This window comes from Cololabis saira, chromosome 17 (assembly GCF_033807715.1).
Source record: "Cololabis saira isolate AMF1-May2022 chromosome 17, fColSai1.1, whole genome shotgun sequence".
In the NCBI taxonomy this organism is placed as follows: domain Eukaryota; kingdom Metazoa; phylum Chordata; class Actinopteri; order Beloniformes; family Belonidae; genus Cololabis; species Cololabis saira.
In genome coordinates, this window is record NC_084603.1 from 9,427,419 (window position 1) to 9,450,406 (window position 22,988).

Consider the following 22,988-nt stretch of genomic DNA (forward strand, 5'->3'; position numbering starts at 1 on the left):
TACACGTCCAAGGAGGTTGTCTTATGCACCTGAAACTCCTAAATTAAATTTGCAGTTCTCCTCCCGAGAACGTCAAGCCGCTTAGACCTGGTTTTAATATTTTTTTACTTTTTAACATGGTTGTCTCTAGTTTTCTTCCTGATGTCCTCAGACAACTCTCTTTTGCTTTTTATGGTCCATATCTATGGTCAGCAGACTGACTGACTTCCAGATTAGGCAGTTTTGATGATAGTTACACACATATCACTATGACCACCTTTCTGTTCTTGGATCTAGTTCATAGTTTTCTTTTTATTCCATTGAACCACCATACATGATGCATTTTATAGTTGCAGGTCCGACTGAAACTTTCTTGAGTAATCCATGTAATTAGGAACTTTGAAATCGGGTAATACTCTGGTTATGTCCTAAATATGGCAGTGAATATAACTCCCTCTGTCTTTCTCACGTTTTTAATTTTTATTTTTCACTTGTGTCCTCAAACTATAAGAAATTACTTGAATGCTTTGTGGCGGGCCTCGTTGGTTTGCTCTATAGTTAAAGGTGCCATGGGAGCTGACACCTGGTTTTGTGTAGAAAAAAAGCTGTGTGTACAATTGTGAATTTAGTGAAACATTCGTTCAAGCATTTTTTTTTCTTTCAATAACGTGAAATCTGAAGCACAAATTGCGCAATGACAGTAACTCGTTGAAGGCCGGTGTTGGCTGTATCGAATGAAACTACATTTCCCAACTAGTCCTAGCCTTTGATGTGACGTGTATTTATTATTTATATTATTTTTATACATATATATATATATATATATATATATATATATATATATATATATATATATATATATATATATATATATATATATATATATGTGTGTATATGTATGTATATATATATATATATATATATATATATATATGTGTGTATATGTATATATATATTTTTTTTTTTTTCTTATTTCAAAAATGTTATATAGCCTATAATGTATAAATATGTATTTATTATTTATATATATATATATATATGTATATATAATGTATATATATATATATATATAATATATATATATATGTGTGTATGTGTGTATATATATATATATATATATATATATATATATATATATATTTTTTTTTTTTTTTTTTTTTTTTTTTTCTTATTTAAAAAATGTTATATATAATGTAGCCTATAATGTATAAATATATTAGTAAGCTATTAGACGAAAATAATTAATGGCAGTGCAAGCACCAAAACCATCGAAATGAATATACTTTTAACAAATTCATCTTACCTCCTCAAGCATTTGCTCCAGTGTTATACTTGTTTTCGGTCTTATATTGTAATTTTTGTTGGTGATCATTCTCATAGACAGCATTATTTAACGGAGAACACAGTGCTCTACATTCCAGACGTCCGTGAAGGCATCACGGAGGAGGCTGACGTTTCGCGAGAAACAGAAACTTCACGCAGACACACCAGTGAGCTGTATTGCAGTGAAAAACGGAAATGCATTTTATACTATCTATTTAGCGCTCAATTTTCTTAATTTTCATGTCATGTCGAGAAGCAGTTTTGATTGGTGATGGAATCGATAAACTACATAGCTAAGCTGAACGAATATGCACACAAGACACACCTGATGGTGAACTACGAGGACGTTGGATCTGTTGGCCCGGACCACATTAAAACGTGAGTTCAACCGGAATGGTGACTGGTGTCCCTGTATAGCACTGTCACATTAGGTACGGTTGCATAATTGCATAATGTGCATAATACGCTGGTTTGTTTTCGGACACGGAGCAGGAGGGTCAAAGTAATATGGGCGTAACATGTTTAGTAATACCTTATAAAGTGCACCACAATGGCATTAAACGTCAATAACACACATGACAATCTTGCAGAGATAGATAATACACATTTTCCACTCGGACTTGCATGTCTCGTAGACACTCGGCAGCTGTCCGGTGGGTCTCATTGTCAGGGATGTATTCACCTAAACATTTAAACTAAGTACAAATATAAGGTCCTTGCAGTCAGTCAGCTGTAAATTAAGAGTCAATGGTTTTAATCATTTTTCAGTAATTTTTGTAAAACAGAACGTCAAAGGAATAAATACTAAGATGATCAATTGTTTTTTTGTGAACAAATAATTTCACCTGGACCAACAAGAACATATGTGAAATCGGACCTTTACATTAGTAGATGAAATATATATATATATTTTATATATATATATATATATATATATATATATATATATATATATATATATATATTTATATATATATATATATATATATATATATATATATATATATATATATATATATATATATACTTCTTTTTTTGCACTACTTTTATTTTCATTCCACTATTTATATTTTGTAATTATATATTTTCTACTTTTTATCCCTCTTTTGCTGCATGTGTGTGTTGTGTTTACTGCTGCTGCTCAAAGCGATTTTCCCCACTGAGGGATGAATAAAGGACTAGCTAATCTAATCTAATCTAATCTACTTTTACTACTACTTTTATATAAATATACTTTTATGATATAATCTTATATCATAAAAGTATATTTTTATCCACAGTGCATACAGGTACAATAACAAAGGTCCTTTGGTTGATTCATAGGTTTACTATACGAGCCATCGTCGATGGAAAGGCCTATCCTGATGGTGTTGGGAAGAACAAGAAAGAGGCGAAACAGAAAGCTGCTCAAAATGCCTGGAGATGCTTGTCTGAGGAGCCGCTGGACCCTGTAAGAGTGTGCCACAGTTATATTTACTCCATGCACTCTCAGATGTTTGTGTTGATACACTGGTTGTGTGCTTTTTACACTCTTGACAGGCTGAAAACGTAGAAGAAACCCCTACTGTTCAGTTGCAGCTTAAAGGTATCAACTATACCAGCTGGCTCAATGAATACGGCCAAAAACACAAATTGTCTATAAGACCCGTGGAGACGACCAGGCTCGGGACTTCTCTTGCAACTCAGTAGGGCTCCCCATTTTACCCAGTTTAAATCAAAGTTATGTGTTCATCATTAGAGATTCATTAAATAGTTTTTCATGATCATTTTTAGATGCTGTAGGTTTCTGGTTGGGGATAAGGAGTATCCACCTGCCGCAGGGAAGACGAAAAAGGAAGCTAAGGAGGAAGCTGCAAAGCTGGTATATCAAGAGCTATTTGGGAGTGAAACTACAGATGTAAGAACTGATGTAAGAACTGATGCACACAAGTTTATCTTGGCAATTCCCAGTCCCCAAAAAGTTGGGACTTTGCGTGAAATATAAATTAAAAATATGAATGCAATGGTTGTTCTGACCTCATTCTGTTTGTATTTACATTTTACAGCATCCCAACTTTTTTTTTCGCATTGGAGTTGTAGTGAGACATTTTAATGCTCATTTTTGAATGCATTAACCTTTTGGGGTTTTTTTATTGTTTGTTTTCTAGATTGGAGATGGGAAAGTCAGTACCACACCGAGTCAACACAAGGACGAGTCATATAAAATAGTGCCAGATGTCTGGTTAGCGCAAACAATGGCAACACTTCATTTCATTTTGATTCTTCAACACTGTGGCTGGGTTTGATTGAAAAAAGGTTTAATTCGTGTTAATATTTTGTTTTTATGATTACAGTAATCAACCAAAGATGTTGACCACCAAGACCGAAGACGTCAGCTTTCCAGACGCTAATTTTATCGGGCTCATTAACAGCTACTGTCAGAAAACAAAGCAGCGATCTTCATTTCTTGAAGAGAAGAAATGTGGCCCTTCTCATAGTCCAACGTGAGTTTAACTAAACTTCTCTAACCTGAATTGGTACAATATATGAAAACTCAGGAGAGCACAATGACCTAAATATTTCTTCCATGACTAATACAGATTTTTCTACAAAGTACTAATCGACGATAAGGAATACCCGGTATGTGAGGGGAAGAGCGTCAAGGAAGCCAAGCAGAAGGCTGCTCAGATGGCCTGGTCCGCACTGAAAGAGCAGTCGGACTGGGACAGCAAGGTATTTAAAAGTTTCAGGTCTTTTGATGTGCGACTTTATTGAGTCACGAGTGGGTTGTGAAGCATGCAAGTTTCTCGAGGCTTCATTCATTTATGTCAAAATGAAGGAGAGAAAAAACAGACACAAAACATTTCAGGTTCCGAAAAAGGCTGAAACATCTGAGGCGGAAATGTCCATTAAAAACATAAAATAAAATAAAAAACCTGTTATGTTAAAAAATGTAACAATTAGTGAAATATCTTACCAAAAAATTGTTACCGTAAAGCAATAAAAAAGATGACTAGTACCCAAAAAATGAAAACACAAGGGGGAAAACGCGTCCTGTGTGCAGTTATCTCATTACGTGACGAAGTTCATTTGGAAATTTGTAATTTAGGTAAAGTCCTCTTTGCTTATAGTCTTCAACCAGAGGCAAATTTAACCATGTGTTACCCATCATTCTCTGGGTGATGGATCTGGTGGAGAAGCCTCCGGATAACACCCACACCTGCCATCCTTTATACCTGCACTCCTGAATTAAGGTCCAGTACTTAAAGGCCGTTCTTTCCAGGGATCGTTCACTGCTTTTCTCCTTTGACACGGTCAGCTCAATCACGTTTATTTTTTTCCCTCATCTGACCACACCGTTAGGCTTGGTTTGAGCACCCACTTGAAGCGTGCTGACCCTTGGTTTGCTATGCAAAGCAAAGACCGTCGTTGACCTCCTGTAGTTTTACACCAGCGCAGAAAACGTTGTCAGTGTCCGCTTTTGGCCACAGATTGTACAGTTCAAGTCCCATGTAAGTAGATGTACTGGTGCAGGAAGGTGTCATATACAGAATACAAAAAGAAATCGAATATAGAAGAGCTACCATCTCTCAGACTGTGACTTTGTGATTATATATTTGAGCAGATATTATTTTGTCTATAATGTCTTCTGTTTTTTTAATACATATTTTCCTGCTCAAAGCTCCAAATTTCTGATTGAATCTTTAAAGGAGAAACCTTTTTAAGAAATTGACCCAATTTAACGCAGTAGTAAACAACTCTCTGTGACGTCCTTATTTGAAAATACCACAGAGGTATGTTGCATCTGCTCCGTTTCTAGCGACACGTTTAATTTCCAGTTTTGTTTCCAATTTTAAGTGGAATCCTTTTGACCTCTCTCCTTCAGCTTTGGGCTGCTACTCAACCCATTAACCAGGTACAGAAAATGCAGTCGTTAAGTTAAGGAGGATGCATATTTCTATTTAAATATGGGTCTTTGATGTTACGGCACCCTGCAAATCTGACTGGATCACTGGTCCCTTCAGACATCCACGTACATGCTCTCTAGAGAAAGTCATTTGTCTTCATTTCTCCTTTAATGTTGTACTAACTGTTACCACATTAGAGCCCATCGGCCGCTCATAACAGCCCGCCCTGTCTTTGTGTTTCCAGGTGGCTTTATCTGGTGATGGTTCCTGCGTCAACCAATCCCCACCAACAAGTAAACAGTGAGGCACCGACTGAGCTGTAAAAGAAATTCAGAACTTTTTTATATCTTTTACGCCACTTATATTGTATCTTATTGTGTTCTTTAAGGGATTCTGGTCTTGCAAATTCAGCTAGCATGACATCACCCAAACAAGACTCACAAGTTTTCACTAACTCATCACATCCTCAGAAAGATCAGGTTTGTCATTTATTTTAAATGCACCTGTCTGTCCGCCACCACCACCGTTTTCATTGCTTTGTACTATGCAGTATTTAAATCAAATTGCTTTGAATTACATTTGAAATGAGTTCAAGTTTAATTGGTAGATGGTGGCAAGAATCATGATTAGATACAGTCACAACATGGCACAACGCTAACAAGTGTTTGCTGTATGTGATGGATTTTAAAGGTTGTCTTTATTTTCTTCTCTGTTAACATCATAAAGGCTCAAAGTCCTGATGTGAAACCCAAAATAAAGTAAGCCAGTTTCTTACTTGAAAGTTGTGAAGCGTTTCACCAGATGTTTTTGCCGATCATATTTATCACTGGTCTTTTTTTTTGTTAGGATTGCAGCGAATTTCCAAAATGCTTTAAATCAGAGTAAAGAGGTAGGAGGATATTAATCATCCCATTTATAGTACATTTTAAATGTGCATTTTTGGATCTTGTTTAAAATCTGTACTATGATCTTTTTTAAGTATGTGATTAATTTCGAAGTCAAGAAGAAAGAACTTACTCAGACGGCAAAAACCCCCACCCCCTCAACGTTCTCAAGGTTTGGACATTTGAAACTACAATATTGTATTCTGTGTTATTTAAAAAAAAAAAAGACATTTCTGTTTTATCACAACATAAATTAGTCTTTTGGTTCTTGTTTTGGCTTCCACTGGACCACTGGATTTACACAACTTGCATAATGTACAGGTTTTCTTACGCATGCAACATGAGTGCTGGACGGCTAGTGGTTGAGAAGGTTCACTATATACAGAGGCGGTAGTTCTGGTCTGATACCTGCTGATCAGCTTTCTCACACCGTGATAATGCCACCACTGTGCTTCAACGGTGCTCGCTGGCGAGGCAGAGTTGGCAGGGTTTTTTGCAGAACACTCAGGGTCAAAAAAGATGGCCCAAGAAAGGACATTTTTACCGTGGGAGTTACTTGTTGTTTGACGAACGCCAAACACGTTTTCTGGCTGTTCCTTAATGATGGTCCTCCATGAAGACTCGTCTCACAGAGCAGCGTAGTCTAGTTTCTTCAGGGCTATTGTAGGTGTTGAAGGTCATTTCTGCTCTGTCGGGTGTGCTGGAGGCCTCGATTCAGAGTCAAAGGGGTGACAAAGTCTTCCATTTGGGATGTACGAGTGTAAAGATGCTGTGAAGGAATTCAAAGTTTTAGATATTTCCTTAAGAGATAGGCTTCACATTTATAGAAATCTATATTTATGAATCACTTTTCATTTTGAGTTGTAATGCAATTGCATAAAAAGAAAAAACAATGCTCTTGCTTTCATACGACAGTAAATAATCACATACGTGTTCATATTTTGTTCAATAGGTTTGTGCCACAAAAGTGTTTTCTTGAATTTCGTCAGGTTCCTGTCGGACTATGACTCTATAGAACGCCTTGATAAGGGATCGTTTGGGCGTGTTTTCAAGGCAAGACAAAAACTGGAGGAAAAGTATTATGCTGTGAAGGTGGTACGCTGCAAAGAGTGAGTCAAGTTTCAAACCCCGGTTGGGTTTTGTCCCAGTATCCGACTGCTTTATGAAAAAAAAGAGGGCTCAGTTGTTCAATAGTGAAGACTATATGAATCCAACCAGTTTTGTGTTTTGCAACAGAAAAGCCCTGCATGAGGTGAAGGTACTCTCAGACCTCAATCACTGTAACATTGTTCGATACCATTCATGTTGGATAGAAGACACACAATACCAGTGGGACAGTTCAGCCGACAGCAGCAGCGCCTCACAGTAAGTCCCATCCATCCTGTAACCCTCTCATTTTCTAAGAACGATGGTTGTTTCACCATTTCGTTGCCCGTCTGTTCAGGTCTTCCACCGATTCATCAGTGAAGTATCTTTACATTCAGATGGAGTTATGCAACAATAAAACACTAAGAGTGTGGATAGATGAGAAGAATATTCAGAACATGAAGAAATCCCTGCGAGACTCCAAGAGGCAGCAAGAAAGTCTCAGCATCACCCTGCAAATAGTTAGTGGAGTTGAGTACATTCACTCCAAGATGCTCATCCACAGAGACCTGAAGGTGAGACGGGCTGCGGCACTTTGTACCTAACCCGAGGCAAACTTGGTTTTAGTGTCAACGATACACTTAAAGGTTGAAGCCCTGAACAGGGATTTTGTTGCTCCCATTCCTGCTGCGTCGTAGTTTCTTTGAGTAAAAGAGGATTGATACAAATTACATTGTGTGATTTATAAAGGTTGCTGTCATTTGCAGCACACCCTCAATTCTGCTGTTACTCTCGCTGTGAAAGCATCTTCCAGGAGATGCAGCAGGGAAATTAGCATGTGGGGGTGAAAATATTGAAAATCTCCCCTTGTGAGGACTTATTTGCAGTGAGACAAAGGTATTATCAGAGCACATTATTGTCAGGACATGTAAGTGTCCATTTTTGGGAGAGACCTTTGCTTAAATGGTCTGGGGCTTACTTGATAATAATAATAATAATAATAATAATAATAATAATAATAATAATAATAATTTCAATCATATGCTTCATTTATTTATTCTTGTTTATTTTTAGAGGGTTATTTCAGCATTTGTTATCCTGACATCAGCAACTGAATACAGCATCATCACAAGAAAAAATAAAATAAAACACTGACATTTCTAAGTATAAACTGGATAGAAACCTGACCTCAGACTGATAACCTCAATTGTATTCTTTTGTCCTTAATCCATGTTTCCCGTGTGCCTTCACCTCGGTTAGCCTGCCAACATCATGTTCGGTCGGACTGGAGCAGTGAAGATCGGAGACTTCGGGCTAGTCACCGCGGAGATTGAAGATGATGCTGAGAACCTGAAAGAGAGAAGTTGGTACAAAGGAACTCCGTCTTACATGGCTCCCGAGCAGGTGAGTTCAGTTACGTTCTGCAGAGGTTTTAACTTCTAAAACAAAAGTGCCTTTTGTTAATTCTGTGTTCTTGTCTCATGACAGAGGAACAGAATCCCTTATGATCGAAAAGTGGACATATTTTCTTTGGGGCTCATTTATTTTGAACTGCTTTGGAAGATCGATCTTGATGAAAAGACCACGGTGAGCTGATCAGAGATCAGTCATGGGAAACAGAGGACCTTTACTGGTGACCAGTCTGCACAGGAATGTTGTGGCAACGTTTGTTTTCAGGGATTTCTTTTAACTGTAATTATAGAAAATAGTTTAATCTGCACGCTTTAATTACTGTGGCTTTTCTGAAGCTGACAGAGTCAACAATATATTTACATTTATATTTATATATATATATATATATATATATATATATATATATATATATATATATATATATCTGGTAGCTTGTCGTCGCTGCTTAAAAACTATATTTGACATCGCTCACTGGACTGGCCAACAGGTATCACAAGAGCACATTTCAAGGAACACATTGCAGGTTTAATTTTATATTTATGTAAGTCAAGAACTGTCTTTGTTTGCTAAAGTCTGGATCCAATAATCACCTCCCTTAGCTGACAAGAAATGTGTTCAGATAATCAGGACGGCTGAGGGAGGTCGCTAAGGAAGGGACTGAGGCACACATCTAACCAGGCAGAAGAAAAATGTCACCGTTCCCAGAAGCTTACGTCCAAGGCAACTGGACGAATTTTCTTGGTTCTTGAAGACATTTCACCTCTTTTCCAATGAAGTCTTACTTTCTTCAATTTGTCAATTGGAAAGGCTCCTACAGAATTAGGATTAGAGGTAAAGGGTCTTCAGGTGACAGGAAAAGGACTCATAAACCTGCGTTCTACTCAACTTTGTTAGGATTACCAAGACCCGGATGACTTAGGTAAAATGCTTATGTTCTCAAATCTACTCTGAAATGTAGATTTTTTTTTAAAGATACGTGATAATGGTGAAGGCACGTAGTTGAGTTATTCAGTAGCAAAAACGCTGTCAATCATGGTTGCTGGCAGCACAGCATGATGGATGTCAACATCCAACAACACATTTACTGTGTCTGTATCATCCCCTGTAAATGATCCTTCTCTCTCTTCTCCCTCCATCATCTGCAGGTCTGGAACAATGCTAGAGACCGGAACTTGCCTCAAGCATTTTCTCATCACTTTCACAGCGAGGTACATCAGGATTATTTCAGTTAATTATCCATTTCCTTCTCTGCTTCCTGTTGTCTGTGACATGCAATGGTCATGCAGGGAACGGCATTTCTGCTGTTACAACTAGTAACAGGTTGTGAAGCCTGAAAACATCAGAACTGGATATGTGTGCAGGAAAATGTCAAATATCAACAAGACACAGTTTGAGGGGAAGTACAAGGTGGAGATTTATGGAAATTATGGACATCCCATAACTTTTCTTTTTGTTGTTGTTTTTTTACAGAGCCAACTGATAAAGTCGATGCTGTGTGCTAATCCAGAAGACAGACCAGAAGCATGTAAATTAAAGCTGGAGCTGGAAGTCTGGGAACGTTCATTTGCGAAGTTTAAAACTATGCAACGTGAGAGCAAAACTGTCTGACGACTTCCAAGAAATATTACAAAGTCATAACATACATGTTTGTTTGTTTTGTTTTATTCAGCATCACACCATCCCATGGGACTTTTATGAAAGTGCTTTCATGGACCGGTATGAAAGAATGGGTCATAATTATTTACTATCAGGTCTGGTACTGTGCTTGATGGGGAAACAAAAACTGCAATATCACCTAATTTATCATCAGTGAATGCTTAACTACATTACTTTTATCAAATCCATCATGTCCTCTTTACTGGGTAATGTGTTTAATATGATGTTACAGTAACATGAATTTTCTTTTATAATAAATGCAAAGTTAAAGAATAAAAAAAATGAAATGGGCAACTGGTTTCAATGGTCTTTGGTCTGTGTGTCGGTGTTCAAACGTATATGGTAAGTGACTAAAAAGAAGCAAGTTGTCCAGATGTGGTCCATTCCCTTTAACTTCAAGATGAGTGATGCAGAGTTAAAACCTGGAGTTTTTCAGGTTATGTCAGCTGCTAATGTGAGGTCAACAGGTCTCCACACAAGTGAAGGAGGCCATGACTCTGAAAACACAGCTCTAGGGAGAGATAGTAACAACAAATGGCCAAATAGTTTGTTACATTCCCAGTAATAGAGAAAGCAACGGTGAGCCGTGGAAGACCACAGTATACAACTGAGTGAACGTTTAAAGAATCCTTGATGAAAAAAACCCTTCACAACTTTATCAGAAGTGTAAAATAGTCTGGATAAGGTAAGTGTATTGTTAAAATCAACAATCCTGAGATGCCTTCATGAATGTAAACTGAGAGGCTTCACAACATGGTGGAAACCCCTGGTACGTTCAAGATAGGGAGAGCCAGGTGTGATTTTACCAGCAAACACCTAAAAATCTGATTTTTGCACAGAAGAAACCAATATAAACTCTAAAAAGTATAGAGAAGTTAAGGATCTGCTCATGACCCAAAGCAGACCACATCACATGTCAAACATGGCGGAGGCGGTGTTATGTTATGGGCATGTATGGCTGCTAATGGAAAGGATGCACTGGTGTTTATTGATGAGGCGACTGCTGACAGAAGTAGTCAGATGAAATGTAATGTGTGTAGAGCTACACTCTGGTCACATTCAGCCAAATACCACAAAAACTGATAGAATAGTGCTTATAGTGCAGATGGATGACGAGCTTAAACACCACAACAGCAATATATATATATATATATATATATATATATATATATATATATATATATATATATATATATATATATATATATATGACTGTCTCAGAAAATTTGAATATTGTGATAAAGTTCTTTATTTTCTGTAATGCAATTAAAAAAAACAAAAATGTCATACAGTCTGGATTCATTACAAATCAACTGAAATATTGCAAGCCTTTTATTATTTTAACAACAGCTGATTATGGCTTACAGTTTAAGATTAAGATTCCCAGAATATTCTAATTTTTTTAGATAGGATATTTGAGTTTTCTTAAGCTGTAAACCATGATCAGAAATATTAAAATAATAAAAGGCTTGCAATATTTCAGTTGATTTGTAATGAATCTAGAATGTATGACATTTTTGTTTTTGTAATTGCATTACAGAAAATCACAATATTCTAATTTTCTGAGAGTCCTGTGTGTGTGTGTATATATATATATATATATATATATATATATATATATATATATATATATATATATATATATATATATACATACACACACACACACACACACACACACACACACACACACACACACACACACACACACACACACACACACACACACATATAAATTCATACATACACACATACATACTTTTAGATCTTTCTGTGCTCATTTTCTTCTCTTCAGAATTGTTATTTCTGTTGACATTGAACTCAACACTGTAGAATGTCTTCTGCTGGGAGTTGTAGTTCTTAATGCGTCTATTTCCAGTTTCGATCTTGACGTAATGAAAAACCACGTACCTGAATCGAAACTTAGAGAGCCTTAAAACCAGCTGAATCAAGGAAGATCGCAGATATCGGGGGACACGAGTGGAAGGAAGATGCACGGAAAAAATTAGAGCAGAATCGGGAAGTTTGGGCTATAATATCGCATTTATTCCTGACTTGCTGCGTCACTGCAATGGATACTGGAAATTATATTTCCAAATTGCATGAACATGCACAGAAATATAACCTTGTGCTTAAGTGGGATTACCTCGGCTCTGAAGGCCCTGACCACATTAAAACGTGAGTAGTCACTTTACATATTATATATCAATATATTGATCATCTGGGGGACGTGGGAACATGTAGTGACATGTCTGAGGGTCTCTGATAGGTGACAACATTTGAAATAAATGCGCCCTTTGAACCCATTAAGTCCTAGACATCAGGAAGCTACAAAATGGCAACAGTAAATTATCCACATTCAAATTTAATAATATAAGCGATGATAATACATCGCTTATAATGTCTACTCACTGTATAATTATTGAAATGAAGACAATGTAATTTGAATAACCTCCTGTAGCTCTGAAAAAGCTTAATTTGTAAGGTTAAATTACAATTATTACAAAAAGACAGAGGCATTCAGTAGGTAAATAAACTTGAGTACCAATACCGAGGATAATTAGGTATTTCAAACAAATCATTAAATAAATATTAGTAATCTACCTAATGAATATAGCTTAAAATAACTCCACTCTCCCTCGAAAAGTCTGCAACATGCAGTTGTTTACTATTTTAAAAAATGTTAACCAATATAAATTACACATTTCCAACATCCCTGAAAGTGTTTTTTCTGCATTTCCACATGTGTAGCTTCCTGGTGCAGGGCTTCCTTCTTGACTTGTACTGTTGTGCTTAAGTTTCAGGTTTCAGCTGCCCAGTTGATGCCCTTTCAGTATTTCAGAACAGCTGTCAAACTTTGAACGCACCATCTGCAGGAAATATTAAATACTCAAAATGAGCAACCCTTTAACGCCTTATATACTAAATAATACACAGAAAATCTTATAAAATTGGATACATTAAGTATTCATAGGCCTTGTAAGGCTTTTTTTAGTGTGTTTGAGTGTGGAGGCCACTGAAGGAATGATGTGCAGATGTTGCCACCTAGAGGTTGAAGATGGTACTGTGCACAGATTCATGTCTTTTTATGTTAATGTTTTTATGTCTATGTCTCTATTATGTTATACCTTTTTATATTAATTATATTAAAACTCTTACATTTCATCCACAGATTCATTTGGAAAGCTGTCCTAGATGGCAAATCCTATCCACAAGGTGTAGGGAAGACCAAGCAGGATGCCAAACTAAATGCAGCTCAGAATGCCATGAAATGTTTGTACGAGGATGACAATCAGGACAAAGTAAGTTTATTGCTCCTCTCCGCCCAACCAGAGCATGTAAAAGAGTAAAAGGCAAGGGTTTATTTAATGTTGATTTATTATCTTAACAGAGTGAACATGCAAAAGAAGCTTCTGCGTCAGTGTCTTGTGCAAATGTCAACTTCATTGGTTGGCTCAATGAATATGGTCATAAAAAGAGGGTGATCGTAAAGCCTGTGGAGAGCTTTAGACCTGGAAAAAGCAGTGCAGAATAGTAAGTCTCTCCTGTGCATCTTGTTAATCATATTCACAACTTGGAATTCATCAAGCACTTTTTTGTTTATAATTAGTAGGTGTAAGTTTGTGGTTGGTGACAAGGAGTACCCAGAGGTCTCTGGAAAAAACAAGAAGGAGGCCAAAGAGCAAGCAGCCAAACTGGTTTATGACAGTAACACTGAAGAGGTATGTAGATATACACAAACCCCCAGGTCTAAAACATTCTCTATAGACCACATTCCCTTTTATTAATCTCAAATATGTCCTGTTTTTATTTCTAGACTGCAGATGCATCAAGTCAACAAAATATGAATTTAAGTAAAACTGCTGCAGACATGTGGTGAGTGAATCACAGCGGCATTAGTTTTTACCTGTGCCATCTTCAGCACATCTTCATCAGCATTGCATGTTAACTACTAACTAGTTGGGGCGGCAGTAGCTCAGGTGGTAGAGCGGGTCGTCCAATGATCCGAAGGTCGGCGGTTTGAATCCCGCTCTGTCCCAGTTTGCTTTCGTAGTGTCCTTGGGCAAGACACCTTACCCACCTTGCCTCGTGTGAATGTGTATGAATGTTGGTGGTGGTCGGAGGGGCCGTTAGGCGCGATATGGCAGCCACGCTTCCGTCAGTCTGCCCCAGGGCAGCTGTGGCTACAAACGTAGCTACCACCACCAGTGAGGATGTGTATGAATCAATAATGATCTCTGTAAAGCGCTCTGGGTGCCTTGAAGGGCGCTATATAAATCCAAGTCATCATTATTATCATTAACTACAGCACTTGTTAATTGTTTGTTAATTACAGCACTGATACAAACACCTGGGGTTTTAGCACTGAAGACAGTAGCCGCACGGAGACTAATTTCATTGGAATCATAAACCACTACTGTCAGAAGAAGCAGTTGAATTTTGAGTACAATATAGTGAAAAGAGAAGGTCCTCCTCATTGCCCCCAGTGAGTATGAGTTTGTACCCTGGAAAGTTTCTGTTGTCAGTATACTACCTTGCGACTGATGTGGGCCAGTATTGTGTAAAGATATAAACAGTTTCTTCTGTTTTCTGTACACAGATTTTTCTACAGTTTAAAAATAGACAATAAGGAATACCCCATTGGTGAGGGTGGGAATTCGAAGGTGGCCAAACAAAAGGCGGCTCAACTGGCTTGGTCTGCTCTCCAGGAACAGTCAGACTGGGACAGCAAGGTATAGGACATGTTCTGAGTCATAAGATTGTCAAATATCAACTGGCACAACGGTGCATGGAAATCACATTTGCACAATATTATATGTTAAATTATATTGCATACTTTTTTATTTGTGCATTTCAGGTGTCCATCAGGTCAATGTCTGAAGACAATGCAACATCTACATCTTCAGAGCAAAGTTCATCAGAGTAAGGCACTCATGGATGTAGAATTAAACACCGTGACTGTATAACTGTATTACCAGTTGAAAGTGCTGAAGACGCTGTACTTACTCCCCTTACTGATGCATCTTCTGTTTTTAGGAACTTGAATAATCCATTAGCAAACAACATGGAAGAGAGAAAAAGTGAATCCATCATATTTGCTGATTCATCTAATGTCCAGGTCTGTCTACTCATAATTAATCCTTAACATATGTTGAGACTGCAGCCACAATAAAAGATCAGAATATTTCTCCTGTGCTCTGGAGACGCCATATCTGGAGAGTATTCATTGCTCAGTGTAGTTAATGATACTGAATAACTGCAGTGGGAAAAAATAGGGGTTCAGCGAACATTAAGGAATGTATAGTAATTAAAATAAAACCAAATCCACCATTACTTTGGGAATATAATACATCCATAATAACTAAATACATTTTGTGCATTTTAGGCACCCCAGGCTGGAGAAAATACACCATCTCCCCTGTAAGACTTTCTTTAGTGACACTAACATGGAAACAGATTGTTAATAATGATAAACAGTGCTGTGGAACAATCATTTCTTGCTCTTTTTCCTTGAAGAGGGTCTGAAATGTCGCCAATGAGCCCATCAACCAGTACTAGTGACTCTGCAATGGAGACTGGGTCGTCTCATCATTCCAGCAATAAGGTTTGTTATTTTTCTCAAAAATGTTGTAAAGGTCAGACATGGAAATTAAAGTTCATCATTGTTGATTCTCAATAATAATGCTATTTTTAAATCTGTCAAGACATTTTTAAATGTAAAAATGAGACAAAGTTGCTGTCAAAAATCGACGTTTAGTATTTGGACCTTGCATCTCTAGATGTCACGACTTGAGGATGTAGGACCCAGATGCAGGAGACTGAGGCGGCAGGCGAGCCAAACAAACGTGATTTATTTAAACTAAAAACGCTGCTGAGCAGGATTCCAAGACAAAAACAAAAGCACAAACTTGACAAAACCAGAAACAAACTACGCAGAACCAGGACGGAGTACGTGAACAAAATAGTAACCATGGCAAGAAACAGTACGGACCAGCAGAGGGGAAGGGAAAGACAAGACGAGATATACTCACTGGGCTGACAAGACACAGGCGCAAACAATCAGGGCAGATGGGACAGAACTAAAACACAAGGACACAGACTTTCAAAATAAAACAGAAACAGATGTAAACCCAAACTGTGACTGGAGGGTTTGGACACCCTGAAATACAGTAGCTACAAAGGGGTTGCAAACATCCTCATGGCAAATTAATTTGCAGTCACTAGCAGTTGCACAATTAAGTAGTCCAAATAAATGTCATTTTCATTCTTATTTTTTATGCCTTCTGTAGCAAGCTCGTTGCCATTGGGGCCGACCGACAGGACAGAGGACACGGGGTTTAGTGCAGGAACCGATTTATTCAATCACTCACATGCACCAGCACTTCCAGCAGAGACCCCTTTGTTGCTGTGCAGCCACGCCTTATGAAGGCAGGCAGGGTGGAGAGGTTGATTGGACACACCTGTGCCCAATCACCTGAGGGGCTGCACCTCCACCCTGCCACACCTTCCAAACAATGTGACGCAGCAACCCCCAAATCTTTTTCTGTTATTGCATTCTTTGAAATACACAAATCTAGATGACTGTAAAATAATTCATCAATAGAAATATTTATGTACAATACAAAAAGCCTTCAAATCAAATAAAAGAGCAATAGCTCATTTATATTTTGATAGTACCCGATTTATAATTTATGTCACTGTGTCACTCATGTGACGTGGAAGTTGTGAAAATAAAAAAAAATGAAATAAAAAAAGTCCCCATTAAAAACATGAATATAAACTAGAAAAATAACTTAAATGTAATTAAAAGAAGCATCTCTTTTGTCTTTTGTGAAAACACAATTCTGCTGAGGTCACATGGCGTAGATGCTAATAAAAAATTACATGAAAATGAATAAAAATCTAACATTTTCTTCCAAAATTGAAACATCAAATAGGAAAGCCCTCAAATGCATTTTGTGTACCGGTAGTTACAATTCGGCTCAAGTTTGGATTCATTGGACCAAATGGTTTGGCAGCTATTAAATTATTCTGTGTGAACAATCAGCCAAAACTGGTATTTTGAAATGAGAATTAATATCTTTTATCTCTTTTTTGAAAAATACCTATGATGTTTTTTTGTTTTTTTTTAATCCACAAGTTTATCAATCTTCAAGTCACTGTAGCTGTTTACTAATACTTCTAGTAATTTTTGCCAATAAGTGAAGACATGCTGTTGTAGAATCAGAATCAGAATCATCTTTATTGGCCAGGTTCGAACATTGTCCAACAAGGAATTTGACTCAGGTAATTTCGCTCTTTGATATTACAGATAAACAAATAAACAATAAACAAGTGTGGTATTTCTATGTACAGTATAAACATTTTAAAGGTGCAGCAGTTTGAGGTAATGACTTTTTAGATGGACAGTTCTGAATAAAAATAAGAATAAGAATAACCTATTTACAATTTTAACAGACAAATTATGCAAAAAATACAAAAAATTATACAAAAGAAATACAAAAGTGAGAGGTGCAGCAGAGTGAGGCAGGCATGATTATTAAAGAGGGTCCTGGATGATTTTTATTGCACGTGTTTGGTTACTCTGAGACTGTTAGTTGTGAGAGTTCATCAGAGCAACAGCTTGCGGGAAGAAACTGTCCTTGTGTCTGGAGGTTCTGGCGCACAGAGCTCTGTAGCGCCCTCCAGAGGGGAGGAGTTGGAACAGGCGGTGTCCCGGGTGTGAGGGGTCGGCAGAGATTCGACCTGCCCATTTCCTGGTCCTGGACCGGTACAGGTCCTGGATAGATGGGAGATTAGTCCCAACTATCCTCTCTGCAGACCTGATTGTCCGCTGCAGTCTGTGCCTGTCCAGTTTGGTGGCTGATCCAAACCAGACAGTGATGGAAGAGCAGAGAACAGACTGGATTATGGCAGTGTAGAAGGTGATCAACAGCTGCTGTGGCAGGTTAAACTTCCTGAGCTGCCGCAGGAAGTACAACCCTTGCTGCGCCTTCTTTCTTACGGAGTTGATGTGGGTGGACCACTTCAGGTCCCGGGAGATGGTGGATCCCAGGAACCTGAAGGAGTCTGTGGTGGAGACGGTGCTGTTGAGGATGGTGAGGGGGGGGAGTGGCGGTGGGTTTTTCCTGAAGTCCACTGTCATCTCCACAGTCTTGAGCGGGTTCAGCTCCAGGTGGTTCTGACTGCACCAGTGGACCAGCTGATCCACCTCCTGTCTGTATGGGACTCGTCACCCTCCCGGATCAAGCCGATGACGGTGGTGTCGTCCGCGTACTTCAGGAGCTTCACAGACGAGTCCCCTGAAGTGCAGTCGTTAGTATAGAGGGAGAAGAGCAGTGGTGAGAGGACGCACCCCTGGGGGGCGCCAGTGCTGATGGTCTGGGTGCTGGATGTGAAAGCTCCCCAGCCTCACCTACTGCCTCCTGTCACTCAGGAAGCTGGTAATCCACTGACAGGTGGAGGCAGGCACGGTGAGCTGGGTGAGCTTCTGGTGGAGGATTGCGGGAGCGATCGTGTTGAACGCCGAGCTGAAGTCCACAAACAGGATCCTCACATAAGTCCCTGAGGTGTCGAGATGACGCAGGATGTGGTGCAGTCCTATGTTGACTGCGTCATCCACCGACCTGTTTGCCCAGTAGGCAAACTGCAGGGGGTCGAGCAGGGAGCCTGTGGTGTCTTTCAGGTGGCTCAACACCAGTCGCTCAAAGGTCTTCATGACCACAGACGTCAGGGCGACGGGTCTGTAGTCATTTAGATCTGTGATGGTGGGTTTCTTGGGAACTGGGATGATGGTGGAGTGTTTAAGGAATGAGGGCACCTCACACAGCTCCAGGGACCGGTTGAAGATCCGTGTGAAGGTGGGAGCCAGCTGTTCAGCGCAGGCTCTCAGGCAGGAGGGGGACACGCCGTCCGGGCCTGGAGCCTTCCTGATCTTCTGCCGCTGGAACAGCTGACACACCTCCTCCTCACAGATCCTGAGTGCAGGCAGGGTGTCGGGTGGGGGGAGGGGGGTCGACAGAGGTGGGGAGGGTTGGCTGTGGTGAGGTGTGAAAAGGCGGGCAGTGGGGGGGGGGGGGGGGGGGGGTGGTGATGGTGGAGCAGCTGGGGGGGAGGGGGGTGGTGGTGATGATGATGATGATGAGCCGTTGGCCTGGTCATCGAACCGGCAGTAAAAACTGTTCAGCTTGAGGTTGCCTGCAGGGCGTGTAGCTGTTCTATTGAGCCCCGTGATGTTCTGCAGACCTCTCCACACAGAAGAGGGGTCAGGGTTGGCAGAGAGACGATTCTGCAGCCGTTCACCGTAGGATCGCTTCGCTTTCCTGATCTCCCTCGTCAGCGTGTTTTTGGCCTGTTTGAACAGGGCTCGGTCACCGCTCTTGTAGGCCTCCTCCTTGTCTCGGCGCAGCTTCCTGAGGTTCGATGTGAACCAGGCCTTGTTGTTACTTTTTTTTTTTTTTTTTTTTCAGAAAGGCTTCCGCTGTAGCTTTTCATGCCTCATGGAGCTGGGCTCGAAAACGATTGCCCTTTTTAACAAATCATTTTGACATTTTAAATCATTTTATGTTTTATTTTATTCTCTTAGAATGATGCCAAAAAGGAAAGTCTGGACAATGCAAGAACTACGCAGTCAAGGTACGGAGAAGTTTAAAACAGCACTGTGAGGATGTGGTTGAGAACCAGGCATTGCGTTTACCTTCATGCCTAAACAGTTTCATCACTATCTGCAGATTTACTTCAGATTTTGACGACATTGAAAGGCTGGGCAAAGGAGGTTTCGGCCATGTTTACAAAGCAAGAGAAAATCTGGTGGACAAGGACTTTGCTGTCAAGATTGTCCGTGGTACAAAGTAAGTGAAGGATGCAGTTTTGTTTCGCAGAATACAAACAGTAATATTTAGCGAATAGATGCGTTGCAAGGATTGTTTGAGTGTTTTATCAGTTATTTTTGTTATAATCCTTTCAACAGGAAGGCTCTGCGAGAGGTGACTGCCTTATCAGACCTCCAACACACCAACATTGTTAGATACTACAATTGTTGGATGGAGGACTCAAAATACGAAGATTATAGCTCCAGCTCCTCCGAGTAAGTCTCATCTTCTCATTAGATGTTACTGTATTTTATTTACAGAGTAACAGCCATGTCCTTTTTGTACATTCTTGTGTAGGTCTAAAAGTAACTCATGTCAAAAGTACCTCTACATTAAGATGGAATTATGCAACTCTGGAACACTTAGAGACTGGATTAAAAAAAAGAATAAAGATAGTCTGCAAGATACTCAGAGAAGAACAGAAAGTCTTCCTGTTGCTCAACAAATAGTGAAAGGAGTCGAGTACATCCACTCCTGCCACCGCATTCACAGGGACCTGAAGGTGAGCCTTGGTCTTTTCTACAGTTTAGTAGGTTTATGCAGAAAACGTATGAATCCGGTACAACATATTTAACTTGTTTTTGTTTCACTGTGTACAAAGATCATTTAAGTAGCTTGTTTTTAACTGTTTTTCATCGCTGTTCTTACTTTTCAATGGCCAGCCCCTGAATATCATGTTTGGAAAGGATGGAGTGGTGAAGATTGGGGACTTTGGTTTGGTCACTACGGAGATCGAGGAGGACGATGAAAACCTGATGAGTAGAACAAAAAAAACAGGAACCAGGACTTATATGCCCCCTGAACAAGTGAGACTGTTTACTGAATAATGACACAAATATCTCATTTTTTAAATGCAGGTGTTTGTATTTTTAAACTCACAGAGTAGGCCACTAAGTTAAAATATTTCAGCAATCCAGCTGTTAATTATCGTTTTATAGTTCAGTTCCAGAAATATGCAAATATCCCTTTTACCTTCACTGAAAATATATGAACTATATTTCTATTACAGATGACTAATACATACAACCATAAAGTGGACATGTTTGCTTTGGGGCTGGTCTTCTTTGAACTCCTTTGGAAAATTTCTACTGGCCACGAAAGAGCAGATGTGAGTCTAACATAAAGACAAGGTGTCAGAAAAGTTTAATATGAATCGAATAAGTTCATATTCAGATTATTTGTAGTTATAAGTAAACTCCTTAATATAGTTTATTTTAGAGTAATGTTTGCTGTCCATGTGAAATTAATCAGCATGTATTAATGTTTAGTTTAAAAAAAACAACAAAAATCTCCCATCTAAATTTTCATTTTCTTCCTGTTTCTTTAAATTATTACTTGCACAAACAACACTCTTCTTCCTCTGCTCCCTTCGGTCGTCATCACAGCAAGTCATTCATCTCCATGTACTCCCTCCTATCCTTTGCATTCTCTTCTCCCACACCAACAACCTCATGTCTTCCTTCACTACATCCATATATCTCCTCTTTATCTCCTCCCTTCACTATCCCTCCTCTGTACTGTCCAAACCATCTCAATCTGTCCTCTCTGACTTTATCTCCAAAACATCTAACATGTGCCGTTGCGTAAACTATGCTATAAATCCTCTTATTCTTTCATAAATGCTTATTTTCCAGATATGGAACGATGCAAGAAAAAGGAAGTTTCCCAAAGAATTCTCAAGGGCTTTTCCCCAAGAGGTGGCCAGCTTTGTTTGTCTGATAAATAAATGCTAATATTAGTTAAAATAAAATTGCAAATATTAAAGCTGATACACAGATCTTAACCCATTTCACTCACTCTCTTTTTTTTCTTTTCTTGTTTTAAAGTTCCTAATAATTAAATCGCTGCTTTGTGAGAAGCCACAAGACCGACTTGAAGCAAGTCGAGTCAAGGATGAGCTGGACAAGTGTGTATTAGATGTTCAAAGAAGCAAAGAACATGAGAATCGCACAGTCTGACTCAGGTCTTAAAGAGCAGAATGAGCACTTGAAGGCCTTTTTATTGTTTAATGACTTTTTTTCCTTTTAACTGCTTGGAAGCACTTTTATTCCGTTACGGTTTTACGTTGAGGATGATGCAATGAATATAAAAATGTATTAAAAAATTGTTTTTTAAATCACACTGTAATAGGATTTTAACATCACTCCTATGTATTGTGTCATAAAGTAATCATGTTTATGTCATTTTTAACAGTCATCTTTATTCTGCTCTGCAAATCTCCACTTTTGTGATCCATTTATTTGTCTTTGTGTGAACTGTTACTGGGACTGTACTTTTTTTAATTATTTGTTACATATATCATTGCAAACATGAATTCATTGTAAATTAAAAATTATTTACAGTCATAAAGAGAAATTTTAGACATTTTAAGTATTTGTGAATACTACATGCCTTATTAAATTCACTGACATGGCAACATCTTATTGTAAATTGTCAACAAATTTACTTTAAATATGTCAAGTAACAGTGTAAAAAAACAATTGTTCTCCAGGTCAAAGTGGTTGTTACAGACTTGCATGCAAAAGTATTTCAATTTGCCTTCAGATTCGAGAAGAAAAAAATTTCTTCGTTACAACAGAGCAGGAATAAAGATATTAAAAACCATGCTCAAATGTGATTTAATGATAAATATCTCCAAGTAAGGTGGTGGAAACATGTAGGCTGCAACTTCACTGTTTGGAAGAAACATACTTCCATGAGGTTATAATTGTAATTTTCATGTATTTGCAGTATTAATCTTATAAATCATCTATGGAATAAGGACCAAAAAATTGTATTCATAATGCATTCAGCTTACACTGACAGCTGTGTGATTGTTTGAATAAGGAGTGACAAAACCTCTGGGGTTTTTTTTTATTATTGATGCAAACTACAATAAAAAGTGAGAA

At 38.5% G+C, this 22,988-nt stretch overlaps 2 protein-coding genes across 3 annotated transcripts; both read left to right on the forward strand.

Moving 5' to 3' along the window:
* The first annotated feature begins 1,413 nt into the window (after positions 1-1,413).
* On the forward strand, positions 1,414-10,515 carry LOC133463806 (interferon-induced, double-stranded RNA-activated protein kinase-like). Of its 2 annotated transcripts, none has more exons than XM_061745528.1 (20): positions 1,414-1,680; positions 2,626-2,752; positions 2,842-2,987; positions 3,076-3,211; positions 3,450-3,523; positions 3,636-3,785; positions 3,882-4,014; positions 5,434-5,489; positions 5,578-5,668; positions 5,916-5,947; positions 6,036-6,078; positions 6,169-6,245; positions 7,063-7,182; positions 7,310-7,438; positions 7,518-7,734; positions 8,420-8,563; positions 8,648-8,746; positions 9,718-9,780; positions 10,043-10,160; positions 10,242-10,515. In XM_061745528.1, exons 1-20 carry the CDS (start codon positions 1,574-1,576, stop codon positions 10,268-10,270), a joined length of 2,091 nt encoding a protein of 696 aa, XP_061601512.1. In that variant the 5' UTR covers positions 1,414-1,573; the 3' UTR covers positions 10,271-10,515. The 2 variants fall into 2 exon arrangements, with proteins under 2 accessions (XP_061601512.1, XP_061601513.1); XM_061745529.1 differs by having other exon boundaries at positions 3,076-3,199.
* A 1,597-nt stretch (positions 10,516-12,112) lies between these two features.
* LOC133464170 (interferon-induced, double-stranded RNA-activated protein kinase-like) lies at positions 12,113-22,988 on the forward strand. Its single transcript, XM_061746205.1, has 19 exons — positions 12,113-12,406; positions 13,401-13,530; positions 13,620-13,762; positions 13,839-13,950; positions 14,046-14,104; positions 14,565-14,714; positions 14,829-14,961; positions 15,087-15,151; positions 15,266-15,347; positions 15,615-15,649; positions 15,746-15,833; positions 19,815-19,864; positions 19,960-20,079; positions 20,199-20,315; positions 20,398-20,602; positions 20,763-20,906; positions 21,110-21,208; positions 21,735-21,797; positions 21,927-22,988. Exons 1-19 carry the CDS (start codon positions 12,300-12,302, stop codon positions 22,056-22,058), a joined length of 2,034 nt encoding a protein of 677 aa, XP_061602189.1. The 5' UTR covers positions 12,113-12,299; the 3' UTR covers positions 22,059-22,988.

Coding starts and splice junctions, on each gene's coding strand:
- LOC133464170 (XM_061746205.1), top strand. CDS start 12,300: ATGGATACTGGAAATTATATTTCCAAATTGCATGAACATGCACAGAAA. Junction 13,531..13,619: donor AGGATGACAATCAGGACAAA/GTAAGTTTATTG, acceptor TTATCTTAACAG/AGTGAACATGCAAAAGAAGC. Junction 19,865..19,959: donor GCAAGAACTACGCAGTCAAG/GTACGGAGAAGT, acceptor CACTATCTGCAG/ATTTACTTCAGATTTTGACG.
- LOC133463806 (XM_061745528.1), top strand. CDS start 1,574: ATGGAATCGATAAACTACATAGCTAAGCTGAACGAATATGCACACAAG. Junction 3,212..3,449: donor CTACAGATGTAAGAACTGAT/GTAAGAACTGAT, acceptor TTTGTTTTCTAG/ATTGGAGATGGGAAAGTCAG. Junction 7,183..7,309: donor AAGGTGGTACGCTGCAAAGA/GTGAGTCAAGTT, acceptor GTTTTGCAACAG/AAAAGCCCTGCATGAGGTGA.